This window comes from Schistosoma mansoni, assembly GCF_000237925.1.
Source record: "Schistosoma mansoni, WGS project CABG00000000 data, supercontig 0013, strain Puerto Rico, whole genome shotgun sequence".
NCBI lineage: Eukaryota > Metazoa > Platyhelminthes > Trematoda > Strigeidida > Schistosomatidae > Schistosoma > Schistosoma mansoni.
The window spans coordinates 561562-575950 of NW_017386025.1; the positions used below are offsets into that span (position 1 = coordinate 561562).

At 37.4% G+C, this 14389-nt stretch overlaps 2 protein-coding genes across 2 annotated transcripts; both read right to left on the bottom strand.

Moving 5' to 3' along the window:
* Window positions 1–893: 893 nt before the first annotated feature.
* On the bottom strand, window positions 894–2799 carry Smp_058720.1 (60S ribosomal protein L38, putative; the record flags this gene model as incomplete). The annotated part of the gene is made up of 4 exons (XM_018790826.1): window positions 894–1011; window positions 1191–1216; window positions 1386–2535; window positions 2577–2799. 2 exons carry the CDS (start codon window positions 2797–2799, stop codon window positions 2513–2515), a joined length of 246 nt encoding a protein of 81 aa, XP_018645846.1. The 3' UTR covers window positions 894–1011; window positions 1191–1216; window positions 1386–2512.
* Window positions 2800–2817: 18 nt separating this feature from the next.
* Smp_153730 (hypothetical protein) lies at window positions 2818–4078 on the bottom strand (the record flags this gene model as incomplete). The annotated part of the gene is made up of 1 exon (XM_018790827.1): window positions 2818–4078. The coding sequence occupies exon 1, from the start codon at window positions 3991–3993 to the stop codon at window positions 2818–2820; it is 1176 nt and encodes a 391-aa protein (XP_018645847.1). The 5' UTR covers window positions 3994–4078.
* Window positions 4079–14389: the final 10311 nt, after the last annotated feature.

A 14389-nucleotide genomic window follows, 5' to 3' on the forward strand; every position in this document is an offset into this window, starting at 1 on the left:
ACATTTATCTAAACTTCACAAACTACAGTATGCTAAACAATTACTAATAATTACATTGGAATTGTAATTCTCGTTTGTATGCAGCTGATGAGGAGCCGTAGAATAGAATGAATTTATTCTACTCTACAAACCTTGTTGTTCATGCTCTGTTGAAACTTTAAATACACAAACTCATACATCTCACAAAATAAGGTGTTTCTCTATTCAAGAACAGATCCATCGACTAGTCTCTGGGTTATTATAGAGTCAAACACTCCAACTATCGCTCGTCTCAACAAAACATCTACTTACGTTGTCAACTCCCTAAGCAGACTGCATAACTCCCAGGAGACTTCCATCAAGTGACAGATGTTCGTCAGCTAGTATCCAACTATAAGCATTTTAGCAGCAGCAAAACTTAACGGATATCCATACCCCCCCCCACAAGTCCAATAGAGTAAATCAAATCACATAAGAGAAAACGCACTGATACACATCCTGATCACATAAAGCAAAAACACATCCCTAGTATCCCAACCAATCTACAGTAAAACTGTCGATATAGTACACGTAACAAGATTTCAAACACCTGACAGGAATCATGACTAATCCACTCAGTCTCCCTATCTCCTCAGTCATACATCTCGACCGCAAACTTATCCGCGTGTCTTTCTCCTCGAAATTCCCCAACACTTCGAACAAACACTACGTTCCAATCAGTACTAACTGAATTTACATCCATTCATTCACAAATTTATGCAACTGTCTGAAGACACGAACCCCTGTAACTAACCCCACAGCCAGTAAAGACAATTCAGAACTGACTTAGTTTCTCGTAAAATGTATTACATATTATCTTTTACATCCTTACAATTCTCTTTTCACTACACTCTTTACAGACAGCCAGAATAGAGTGGCACTATGAACTCGTAGGACACATTCCAGTCTACAAACCACCAAATGGAAAACCACACCCATCAACATTCGCCAATCGAATGCTGAAAACAACCAATTCGAAATAACCTGTCGCAACTGAAATAGGAAACAATACAAAATAAAACTCAATATACTTTTAACAATAATTCTCTGCATTCTGAACAAAACAAAAATTATATAAGCAGACACTTATCAGACTAGTAGTACGATCAATATTAATTCATATGACACGCAATTAGTTCATCATCAGGAGGAGTTCAAATGTATACACTTACCAACAAACCGGCACGAATACCTGAAACTAACAGAAAAAACACTGCATAAAATAGTGATCAGTGTGAAAGACAAATCAACAATTCATAAGAGGTGTCGTACACTCATCATATAACCACTACTGATAAACATGAAAATACTGAACAATAATATTAGGAACTGACTCAGTAATACAGTTTACAGTCTAACTAACTAACCTGGAATTTCCGCACTAATATCCACGAACATTGGTCAAAACCTTCTGATAACAAATACGACCTGATCCGCACCGTGAACACAGAAGACCTATTTCAACCAATAAATAAATACAATTATCATCGACTTACCACCAAAACTCAGCAGTTCCGCACAAACCCATCACCATCGGTCAGCCAGGACACTACACACTACGCACACGGTCGCCACATTCACCTGTAGGCTTGCAGACAATGCGTCAAGCATCCCTGAAAACAAAATGACCCCTGGGAAATTCCTCAGCTACACCCTATCCTACTCGCACGTATTCCCATCTCCACAACCACTGTAGGCTAAATTAGCTAGCGTACCACATACCTAGATGCCGATTTACATAGAACTACAAATTAAGCCAAATCACAAAACACACGATCTAGAAGTCCCACATACCTCTAATTGTCAATCACAACTTGTTTTCCATACACAAAAGCTTAGGCAAACATTAAATGTCATACAACCAGATCCCTTGACACATTTAAACAGAGCAAGGACAACAAGGTTTGCAGAATAAAATGACTTCATTCTATACTACAGCTTCTCATCCGTGCATAGAATTTGATACATCACACATAGGTTTTCTGTTATCTACGAATGATGCGTTCACGAGTGTTCGTTATCATACTCAATCGTTTGTTTTTCGGCTAAACAAAGCACCCACCTACATCGTGAGCTCGTCAATGTGACCATGTACCTTCTGTAAGCGTTGTATTCCATCTTGTTTGTCTTGTTAATGATAGTCGCAGCCTAAATGTAGCGAATATTTTTGTTATTATTCATGTGGTTGTTAAACCTGTCATATCCGCTGATGACAGTAGTTTCTTTGTTTACTTCTACGATATCAAGTCAGTTACTTTCCAACATTAGCCTTAATGGATAACGGTATGTTTGAACTACTTTTCTTTTTAATTCGTTCTATTGATTCGTAATACTGTTTAATTAAAAGTGTCTTGAACTCAATTTCTTTTTGCTCAACGTGGTTATCTCGGTACAGCGCTGTGCTTGGTTCGTTTTACTTATCTAGTTCTTCCCTAACTCCCGGATATCATCGAACAAGATCCAATATATAGAAACCTTTATTAAAAGCAACATATTACAGTTCCTTCACAGTTAGATCTATAAAGAGGCAAAATTAGCTGATTAATATATGTGTATACTTGGTGGGAGTGAACGCTTGATTTTTCCAACTTTTTCCTTCTCCACAACTACAAGCGTATAAAGGAATCGACTGCATCTGATCTTAAACTTGACATTGTCTTTGTTTTCTTTAATCTTAACAGCTAAAAAAAAGTCACTATAGTTTCGGAGAGACTCACACTTGGCGTCTGCCCTTTGTGTCATATGGAGGAACTCCTTTATGTTGTCTACTTGTCGAGGCATGTTTAGCTAAAATTAGAGTTAAAAAAAATTGTTTTTACACGAATTAATTATTGCTCCAAGCGGCGTTTCTGCCCATAACAAAGAGTCAGCAAGCTTCCAGCCAGGTTCACAGAGCACTTGTTTCCGGAGCTCATGAGTGTTAGGTACGTCGCGACCGCAAAACACATCGACATGGCTCATGATCACTTTCAACTTGTCTTGAGGTATCGGTGGATCCCGAATAATCAATAATTTCATGAATAAATCACGATACTTATCACACATGTGGTTCAAAATATGATCTAGTGCTTTTCTCCAGTCTAATGACAAGCCATCTACGTAGTCACACAGGATCGATTTCCCAGACACACGACATCTGATTGCCTCAATCCAGGCAATACACCATTCCAGTCGGATGTCGTCGTCTACAGAACGATCATTTCTCAATCCTAGGATAAACTGTAAAACAAGTTCTCCAACAAGCTTGTGATATAGCATCGTGCTGAAGAGAGGCTTTAGTTTGATAGCCTGGTTTTGAACAATGTTGCATAGAGGACTTTCACCAGTGAACAGATTACAGCCATAACTACATATAGCATTTATTATCAACGGGAAGCAAGCATATGTTGAACGGCTACTGAACACTTCTTTCATGTCGAGTTGAGATGTCTTATCCCCTTGCAGTAGACTTTCAATGTATTTAGTTAAGGTCAAACTTTGACACTTCAAAAAACCATCTAATTCAAATATCCGTTCCTCGTTATAGTTTACATTGGATGCCCAAAATTCACTCAGATATTTTAGTGACCACCAAAAAGCACTTTCTAGTGTGTCCGTTGACGGTATTATTCCATGTGCTATATCATTGCGCAGATCAGCCAGCCAGCTAGGTAAGCCTGCTACACGAGCAAGAGACAAAATGGGCAGTGCAAAATTCGGTCTTTCACGGTCTTGGGACTCACTAGATAGCAACGAGACAAACCTCATGAGGGCCAGTGCCATACTTTGGCTTGAGTTTTCAAAGTAAGCATTTAGAAGTTCATAAGTGCACACTATGGACCGAGGTATTTTTGATACAGGCATACGACATAACCATATCTTTATGGTCTCCCAAGCTAAACGAAGTTTATACGTTTCGCATGAACATATGTTATTAGCAACGTCACTAAATTCACTAGCATCAACCCAAGGAACTATCCGCTTATCATCATTCATAATACAATCCTAACTTAAAGTCAGGATAAAAAACTAAGCCTACCAGAAATACGGGGCAACTCACGCCGCGTGTAACGGAACCTTCACAATGACCTTGTTGAAACAATTCTTTGAGCGCCCAACAACCAACTAAATTGAACACTTATGTAAGATTGGGATGCAACGTGATAACGAAAAAATATGAAAATCCGTTTTAAAGCGAGTTATGACTACCTACAGTGGTGATAGGTTTTACGAAGATCCTCTTTCATTCAAACATTCAACATCAGATGGTATTAATCAACATGGAGGAAGCGATCGATAGATGATAACTCCAGATAAAAACGAAGTAAATTACAGTGGACAGTAGTAAATACACGCCAGAAATTGCAACCTTTCTGCTCAAAGAACTTTAAGGAAGCTCACCCAGACTACTTCAAACTCTTCTTGGAAGAATCAGAGAACGATTTATTGCTTGTGATCTGAATTTGGGTCTCTGGAGAGCATTCTCATGATGGAAAGGCATGGTTTCCGCTATATCTTTTCTGAAACTAAAGGTTAATACAAGGTGATCATTAATAGTGGAAGGCATTGTGGAGTAACACTCAGAGTGATTAATACCTATGGACTGAAGTAAACATCAGGTCTCCCTCTAAAAGACTCCGTGAAGGCTGCAGTCACTATATCTTTGGGTAAGGAGTTTCACATTTCATTGATTCTGACAGCGAAAAAGTTTGCATAGACTCTTGTGCGATATCTTCCGTGTCCTATTCTTCTTAGTTGTAAATTAGTGCTAGAATGCATCAATGATTTATTCAGATGAGGATTATGAAGGACACGACGCGTCAATCCTTCTAAGCCACATAATTTACACTTTCATGCTTCCAGCAAAACTGAGTAGAGTTTGTGTTTTGGTCCTAACACCATTTTATTTCCTATTTTCTGAACAAGTCCCGAGGGATCACTATCCTCATTAAGGCAAGGGAACATATTACAGGGTTTTTCCCAGAACGTGGTCTTAAGTATATATTCGAAATATTTCACTTAGTCTCAGAGCCAGGCTACCTAATATTCTGGTGTACTTTGTTGGCCTAGAATGTCTATAGGTAGACACCTAAAGTGCCACAAAAAGTAATGTCTGTTTCCTAACCTGTAGTGGAGAGTGTAACGCTGACATCACACCGAAAATAGGGGGTGAGTGCAGTATTTCTGTTGTTAAACACTGGTATGCTACGTTTGCTAATGTTGAGTTCGATTACGTTTCTACGACCCAAAGAAGACTGTTTCGGGGGTAGGGATTGTACCAATAATCCAGTCCAGCATATTTCGGCTTTCTGATGTTCTCCTCAAGGTTGATCTCAAAAATGAGCTTTACAAAGTCTGCCGCTGTGTTTATAGGGAGCAATTATTTTATAAGATGTCATAAAATTTCTAATATTATTACAAAGAGCGCGTGTAATCAAGTACTCGTTGTATACCTTCAATCTGAGAGGACGACGGGCCTCTGATTTATTCGTACGTTTGTCCCAAAATATCTCTCTCTTCGAAAGTAAACGAAGTCTGACATAACTCGATACACTGGAACCGAGAAAATCTGAAAAATAAACGATATATCAGGCCGTAAACAGGCTTAGTGGTGCTTTAATCCCGTTGAGGAGAGGCACAGAAAAGAAGGGCTCGGTTGGTAACAATCATTATGGAGCAAACAATACATGATGTAGCTCTATTTACTTATTTTGTGGGCATGAAAAGACTACTAAATAACTGCTCCGCATTGCCCGTAACACAAGGTGTCAGTGACAGACCTAGCCTTTGCTCAAATTGTTTGTTATTGTCAAAAGAAAGTTGTGGAACTACAGTAGAAGCAGTCTCAGTAACAACCATAGCAAACAATGGAGGTAGATCAATTGTCTTGCCGACGCGTTCTGGAGTATATGATAATGAAAATCGCGTGACTTCTCCAAAGGTTTAACAAAGGTGGGAGGCTTAATACTAATACTAATATTGATTTCGGATACTGCACCACTCAGCCGATGACTCATATCATGAGAAGTGAATAACAAAACACTATGGATGGATTGGTTGCAAATGAGACGAGGACTACGAAAGACGGTGTTATTCTAAAAGATATACGCAATATTTGTCTCTTAAAAGATCTGAATGGCTCACACTGCCTCAGTGTGTAGGAGTGTGTAAGTACTGTGTCGTAAGTTCTACGAATTTCATAGGCCTCAGCCAGTATAGGCAGAGGGCTATGACGGAAGGCATTTGAGAAGTTTCTGTAATGTTTCTAAGAGATGTGAGCGACCCGCATAACATCTTTTTTGTGCATAGGCATCTATGCCATTTGTTTGATCTTAAATCCCGTAATACTTTCCTGACTCTGCATCTACGTGCACAGCATTTATCTACGAATTTAGCAAGCTTGACAATATTATCACTTCGTTCAGTTTTTGGCTTCTAATCAAATCTTTGACATCGCTTAGTTTTTTACTGGCCGTTACTTATGTCTCTTTTAAAATTATATTCTGGTAGCTCCTATATTTATTTAACGTGTGATCGATTGTCTCCGTTTGTATTAACTAGATTAGTGCATTCCTAAATGATGAAACAAAATATTTGCCGTTTTACAGAAACCTCTAACATTGTTGCTGAGCAATCACATTTTTCAGTCAATAAAATTTCATCCATAGTTTATCTCACAGTTATGAACTGTTTACTTTTGATCTATCACTGGAGAATAATATTGCGCTCTTCATCTTTCAGGACAACCTTTGCTGTTTCAAAAGTAACTATCTTCATAGTGCTCAACATTTTATACAATGGTTGTCTTGTGTTTGACTAGGTTGAGTTCGTTGTTACTCACGGATTGTTTCACATAAGTCACTAAATTGCTCAGGTATTATATATATTCTTCAATATTACTACTTATCTTGACGTTAAACTAACATCACAGTTGGGTCTTCCTTATGAGCTCTTTTCTTAGATAAATGTTCACTGATACATTACTTTGTTTTCTTTTCGGGTAGCATACAATGCCTTTGTTTCCTCTTTAACCGCATCTAGAGAGCATGTGGTCTTGATTCTGTAACCGAGTGTCCTAATCAAGTTCCTTTAATATTGTAGAGAAACAAAACTAAGAAAATGTTTACATTGATCGGTCCAAGTAGTTTTCTTGTTAAAGTTTCCTTCTAGGGACCCATCTGTATTCCTCGTAAGTAGAAAATCTGGAAAGGCTATTCTACTTCCATTTTCTACCTCATATGGGAATTTCAATAATCGATACCCTGCAGATAATAATTACAGAATTCACGCCAGTTTACAGGCATGGTCAATTTGATATTAATAGTAATATTAGATGCAGAGAACAAATATGTTCATTAGATTGTTCCAGGTTTGCTAATTCATTAATTGCTTAGGTAGTACATTTATGACATGTATTACAGCAATCCAATGTATCAGCAGAGAACTTTTGATTTTTTCTTAGGTGTATGGCCTGTTGATTTATGAACGGTGTTATTTAGGGTTATTTCCTGTGCCAGGACGAATTGTTGATAATTATATACAACTAGAAAAAGTAAAATGAAAACAGAGAGCACGGAACAACAAAGCAATGATTACCAAAATATGTCAGTCAGGTTTACCACTGTTCATGTTAGGTATTATTCAAATAAGTTAAGGTTGCTAGGCACAGTTTTAACGTAAAGTGACAGCAGGTGAGTGGTTTTACTTGGGAAATTCACTAAATATTTAAAGTTCCGATAATCTCACTTGCGGAATAAGATACACTTACAGATGCTAGAACATTTGATACATTTTCAGAGGGGCAGTATGTATCAATGCAGCGAACAATGAATGGGAGTGATTTTATCGTGCTGATATATTGTGGTAGATTATTCCAGAGTCTAGAAAATTTACAGGTAAAGTAATTCATTTGTAGAGATGATTTAGAATGGGTTTGTTTCATTAGTGACAAGCAGTTACGTATATCGTAATGAGAAGTTTGTGCATATTGAATTGCTAGGTCAGATGTAAAGGGTAGTTTGTTATGTATTTTGAAGAAGAAGAAGAAGATAAGATTTAGTTTGAGTCTACTCTTCCATAAAGAGTCGAGCTCAAGTTTATTACATCTAGAATTATATTTCAAGGAACAATCAGTTACGAGAATCCGAAATGTTAATCGTCTCTGTACTGATTCCAACCTTAATTTATCCTTAATCCACGCACTACTAAGAATAAACGCGCAGTATTCTATAAGTAGTGGAACACAAACTTTGTACATTAAAATACGTGACTCATTGTTATAAAGGTTTAAGTTATGCAACATATAAGACTTTGAGACTTGAAGGTCTGTTTCAAGACCTATTCTGCAAACGACAAATCGTAGGAGTATCTAAGTTCTAAGTCTTCTATTGCATATAACTTAGATAACACCTCACTAATGATGGTAAGATCCAATTCGAGTGATGTGTTGCCGAAGCACGTCCGTCCTTATTTAGCTGTGTTAAACTAAAACTGCCATTTTGAGCACTGCTGCGTTACCTTATTACACTACAGGCTGATGAAACTTTGCATATTGTTCAGCTCATGAGGAGAAAATGAACACAGTACTTTGAGATCATCCGCATGCAAAAGGGGCTTACCCACACAAAAACACTCACAAATAACAATAATAAACGCCAAAAAGAACAAAGGGCTTAATACATCACCTTGTATTGCACCGCTACTAACAGGGACAGCGTTCGACAATGAAGAGTTAATTTTAACTATTTGATATCGGCTACTGAGGAAGAAATCTAACCAAGCAAGCAAAGGATTTTAGACCCCATCAGATGCGAGATTACCTATGAGAAGTTGGTGATCAAACACGTCGGAAGCTCTAAAAACGTAAAAGTATAGCACTAGTACTAGATATCCTTGGCTACGTGGAGAATAGGCTAAATTAAAGAAGTCAAAGTGACATTTTTTTCCATGATTAAGGAAATCAAAGTGACATTTTTTTCCATGATTCTAGTGAGAAATTTAGTAATATTTATCGGCAGATTATTGTTCATGTCTCCAGATTTGTAACTTGGTATACTGTACGCGGTTTTCCAGCAGCAAGGGTAAGAACCTGATTCCACAGAGAGAGTAAACAGCTTTAGAAGAAGTAAAACATCTGGGCCACCGTACTTGTGGAGAAAGTATGAAATTCCATCTGCTCCTTGACCTCTCGAAACCTTAATGGTATTTATAGCCTTACTAATATTCAAGCATGTGAAGGAGACAGATGTTATTGAGTTACTAGTCACGCACATAACTCTTGAAACAGCGCCATTTGTGGATTCTTTGCCATTCGCAAATATACCACTGAAAAGGTCCGCTATATAAAAGTGTTATTATGCAGGATGCATGTTATGTTAACATTGAGTTGATTTAGGGCGTTTGTTGAAAAGGAGAATTAAGTTTTCTACTTTTGACCTGGTAATAATTGCTAATACCTCCTCATTAATGGCTTTTAACTTATGTTTCTCTTTAATTTGGTTAAAAATTATTGTTACTTGTTAAACTGCCGTGAAGTCGTTTGATTTAGAATAACGTTTCTGTAGGCGTCTTAGTTTATTACGATATTTAGCTGATATATATAATTCATAAAGTTTACTAATCCTGTACGTTTTAAGAGGTACACGAAAATCTAGACAGGAGCTAACGACTAAATAGAATTTGTAGATTGCATCCATGAGACTATTACATGAGAAAAATTCATCCTAGTCTGAGAGTTTAAGCAGTTAGCTCAAGAGGTCCCAGTTAGCATACTTATAGTCTCTATATTGGCAGGTTTTTTTGAATTGGTCGGTTATAAGAGGGATAGATAGTGAGAGCACAAGCTACTATCTCCTGGTCACCACTTTCAACTTCATTGTATACTTGTACAGATAGTGGGGTGACATCTCTGCTAAATATTAGATCAAGTATATTATCACCCCTTGTTGGGGTACAAACAAACTGTGACCAGCAGTGCAGGTTAAGGATTGCCGAAAATTCATCACTACTTGACTGACAACTACCGGTACTCCAGTTAATCCCAGGATAATTGTAACCTTCAGTGATAATCTTAGCATTGAAGTTTAGAGCAGATGCATGTATAAATACATTGATAATAAGATCTTCAACTTTATTAGTTGTCAGGGTATCCAAAGCATATACAAGACAACTACCTCCTCTCTCAGTTTCTGTTTCACAGCGATAGAGGAGATAGTTCTGGATACTTAATTCTGAATCAGATACTGCATGACAGCACAGTGTTTCAGTGATAAGTATGACAGAAGGCTTGGTTAGAAAAACTAAGGTTCTCAAAGCTGAAAGTGGGTTCAGAAGTGAATGTGCATTGATGAGTAATAAGTTTAAAAACGGAGTATGTAGTGTGAAAAAACTGAAAGCCTCCCTATCGATGGTATGAGTTCTAGATATGCCTGAACTACGTTTTAATATGCTTGACTGATCGTATGGGCTATGGCTTGGACAAACTTTAGTGCTAGTGGGACCAGGGATTTTTGAAGGCCAAAAAAACATTTTGATAAGGCGGATTAGTTTGTTGAACTAGCATCTGGTAGTTGAGGTTGAGTTGATGGTGCGTAACCTAGTAGTCCATCTTGCCCATTGGGAAAGTATTGAGAAGAGTTACATCTTACAGGTTTAATATTTAAAACATTTGAGGGTAACCACGGGGCACGCTGGTTCAATGCGATCTGTCTAATATTAGGCCTGCTTACACAATGGTTGTAGTGGCCGTCTTGTACGACATTTGAACAGAGTGTGCCCTTATAACCTCCCCTATGATGAGTAGGGTAAAGCATGATGTGGGAAAGTATATGTTTGCTTGGCAGGGCCATTGTAATACTTTTGGTATTCGGTCTAAAACCAGAAGTTTTTGTATATACTTTCTTCTTACTTGGTATAGATGTTCACATTTTAACAGTGTTTTAAAGAGCCTTCACATTAGAAATAGGTATTTGGTTATAGACTTCTAATGTTACACTGGAAAATATCGGATTGGTACCTCCAAAGGATATACATTGGTTATCTGAGTTCAATACAGGCATGAGAGACAGATTAGCGCTCTTCACTGGTAGATCGATGTACTGGCAAACATGAGATAGGTTGACTGCACCAGTGGGTTCAGCTGCTGAGGCAACGGGATTTCTTGTGATTTCAACAACGTTATTTTAGTTTAAGGTACGCTTTTGCGTAAGTCTTTTGTTGGTGGTTTTATCTGGGACTATACGAGCCTTTCCAAACTTCGTAAGAGCGCAGATTAGCCGTTCGGATTCTTTCAACTGCTCAGCCAATGAATGGGAATCGAATCTAAACAAGATAGAGCACGAGTATTTCTGGTGCTTTTTATTTGGTCGAATAAATTGGCATGAACTCTCTTGGAGGTTAGCTGCCTCTAAGATCAAATTCTTTACAGATTTAATGGCGAGTTTGTCAGGTATGTCATAGTTAGTCGAGTTATTTCGAGAGATTACTCATTTAGTAACTTTGCTAGCGATAAAATCGATAACATATCCTACTATGATCCTGTCTTTAAGTTCCACAGAAACTACATCCTTTGACAAAAGCAGTTTTTGGGGTGATGGTGTCTTTAGTTCTTGCTCAAGATCATCATGCCTAAGTAAAGAGAACGCAAGTGACTACACTTTAGAACGCACATTGCTTAAATGCTTATAGATAGTGTCTAATTCACTCCTCATATTATCGATGGTTTTTTATTTTGAGGTAGAACTCATTGTCAAGTTGGAGACTGAGTCATCCAGCAGCAGGTGTGGTATACTTCCACTCCCAACATTATCTAATTCAAAAAGAGTTGCAGAGCGTGGGATATATGTAATAACAGGATTGTTATTATGAAGAGCATAAGGGGTTTTCCGGGCTAGTTTTTTGTGAATCGAATGATGAACTTTATTAAATTGCTTGAATGTGTATGTCAGGTCAGTATAGTAGTTACAAAAGATGAACGCATCGTCCATATATCGTCTGTAAAGTGAAAACTTGTCAAGCTGCTGTACCAGTGGACCATCTTCTAGTCTAGCAAGAAAAATGTAAGCAACGATGGGACCTAGTAGTGAAAACATCGATACACCATCTATTTTCACACTTATTTCAACACTAAATTTGAAGTTTATGTTAACGGTACAATTTAGTTATAATTCCTTAATGGTATTCACAGGGATTGTACTACCTATTTCTTGTTCTCCAAGTTATTCACGGATACATTCTCCAGTCTCCTTGAATGAGGCATTAATAAAAACAATGTTACGTCTAACGTTTCACTGCCGTATGATAAGGGGAACTGTACATGTTCAAAACTAGTATTATTTAAACGTCCGGCTAGTCTAACCTTGGTAGTCCGTATAATCTTGGTAAATGGGTACTTATCGGCTTGATTGATTCGTATATGTCTGATGGAGTTACATGCAGGGCTAGGCAGGAAGAAGGACTGATAAAGACTCTGAGCTACTCTTACGGGTTTTATGCATCAGTGTTACGGTCTATAACTCACTGTTCTCTAGTTGGCAGCATCATTACGTAATATGTTGATAGGGGCACAGGACCAAAAGATATAACAGTTTTAGGAACCTGATCAGTTCATTTTCTATCTTACTACTGACGTCTCTTTAGTTATTCAGTTTCCGGAATTCTACATGACCAGTCAAGACGTTGCTCATCTCGTCAATATAATCTCTTTTGTTAACTAGAACAGTTCCTGCTCCCTCACCAGATTCCACGGTAGTCGCATTTTCGCCATCAATAAGTTCACCGGTGTTTTGATTAAGATGCTTCTTTAGTTATATCTACTGTTTTTAAACTGATGGCAGCAATCTACTGGATTTGATTTGAAAAGTTCAAGTTGTTGATCGAACGTCGGAAATATTGCAATACCTGACAACATTTAGAGAAGTTTATCCAAAACGCACCCCAATTATTAATTTCTACCTAATGAATCTCGTTATACATATTACGTGATTTCCTGTTTGCAATAACATTATGATCTCTCCCACCCCATGTTAACCATATTTATCCTTATAATTTGTCTCAAAACTTCACTTGACGTTGAAATTTATTCAAGTCAACACTTCATATCAGTCACCCAAACAATGACGATCTTGTTTTGTTTTATATTAAAAACAATCCTAGGTTCACATCCTGTGGTTCTAATTGACGTAATTTGCCTTAAACCTGGTCATTCTTTGAATTACTAATTTGGATACATAATTGTAGATCGTGAAGAGAACTAGCTGAAAAAAGCAAAACCTCCAAAGGGCTTGCACATATAGACCGTGATCTACATTGTTGCCGTTTTTAACTTTATCAGACCTCAGTATTAGTTCATTACAGAACTGACAACTCAATATACCAACCGGGAATGTAGAACTTTCATCTTCATCATTTCAAAAACTTAATTACCCTTAGACCATATTTAGTTATGACAGTCTGGTACTGTATCAGAAGAGGATATACTGCGGACAAGCTTATGTATTTCAACAAAAATTACAGTTATTTGGTAAAAAGTATAAACCATACATTCAATCCTTCATTTGCAAAATATCCACCAATAGTCTCAGACTTTAGTGTTCCTTTAATTCCACATCCATTACTGTCCATTCCCATTCTCTTCTGTTTGATATTCCCAACCTTCTGCTGCCAGGCTTTTACTTTCGGTTGGCGTTACATACTACTTATATCTGTCGATATAAGCAGCATACACTACAGTACTAATAAATAGGGCATTTTTTCAACTCACTTACCAGGATCAGATATTTGCTCGAAACTTATTAGAATTCGTCCAAAAAATCTTCCATTTGCATCCCACAACGTCAGTATGGAAAACCAAGATCATAAATATAGGTAGCAAATGGCAAGATACCGACTCTCATAGTTACAAAGATTATCCCATCCCGTGTACTGAAACGGTTTAGGAGAAAGATATATTGCAGCATACACGTGAAGTCGGTAATTTAATAACAGGTGAAAAATGAAGTTTCAGGTTTCTTGAGTTATTGAGAGCAGATACCACTAATTTTGAACGAGATCTCTTCGGTTACTAAACTGTCTTTTGAATACAGTCAATAGCAGAGTTGAGAATCCAGTTCTGGAGTCGATCAGTTTCTGATTTCTTTGTATACTGAATTTTGAAGTCGTGTTTTGAAATGAAAAGAAAGAAAGTAAGTAAGCCATAAATCTCCGAATAATTTAAAAATTATCATTGCCTTATGCGACTAGGGAAACAAAATTAGCTCAACTGCTTTTGCATCATTTGAAAGTTTAGTGACTCCTGAGATGTAAATCAAAACTTTATGTCAAACCCCAGTGGTTAGAAATCACTAATACATCTTGCGAATTGCCTTGTAATCACCATTGAGTAAATTCAATCTCT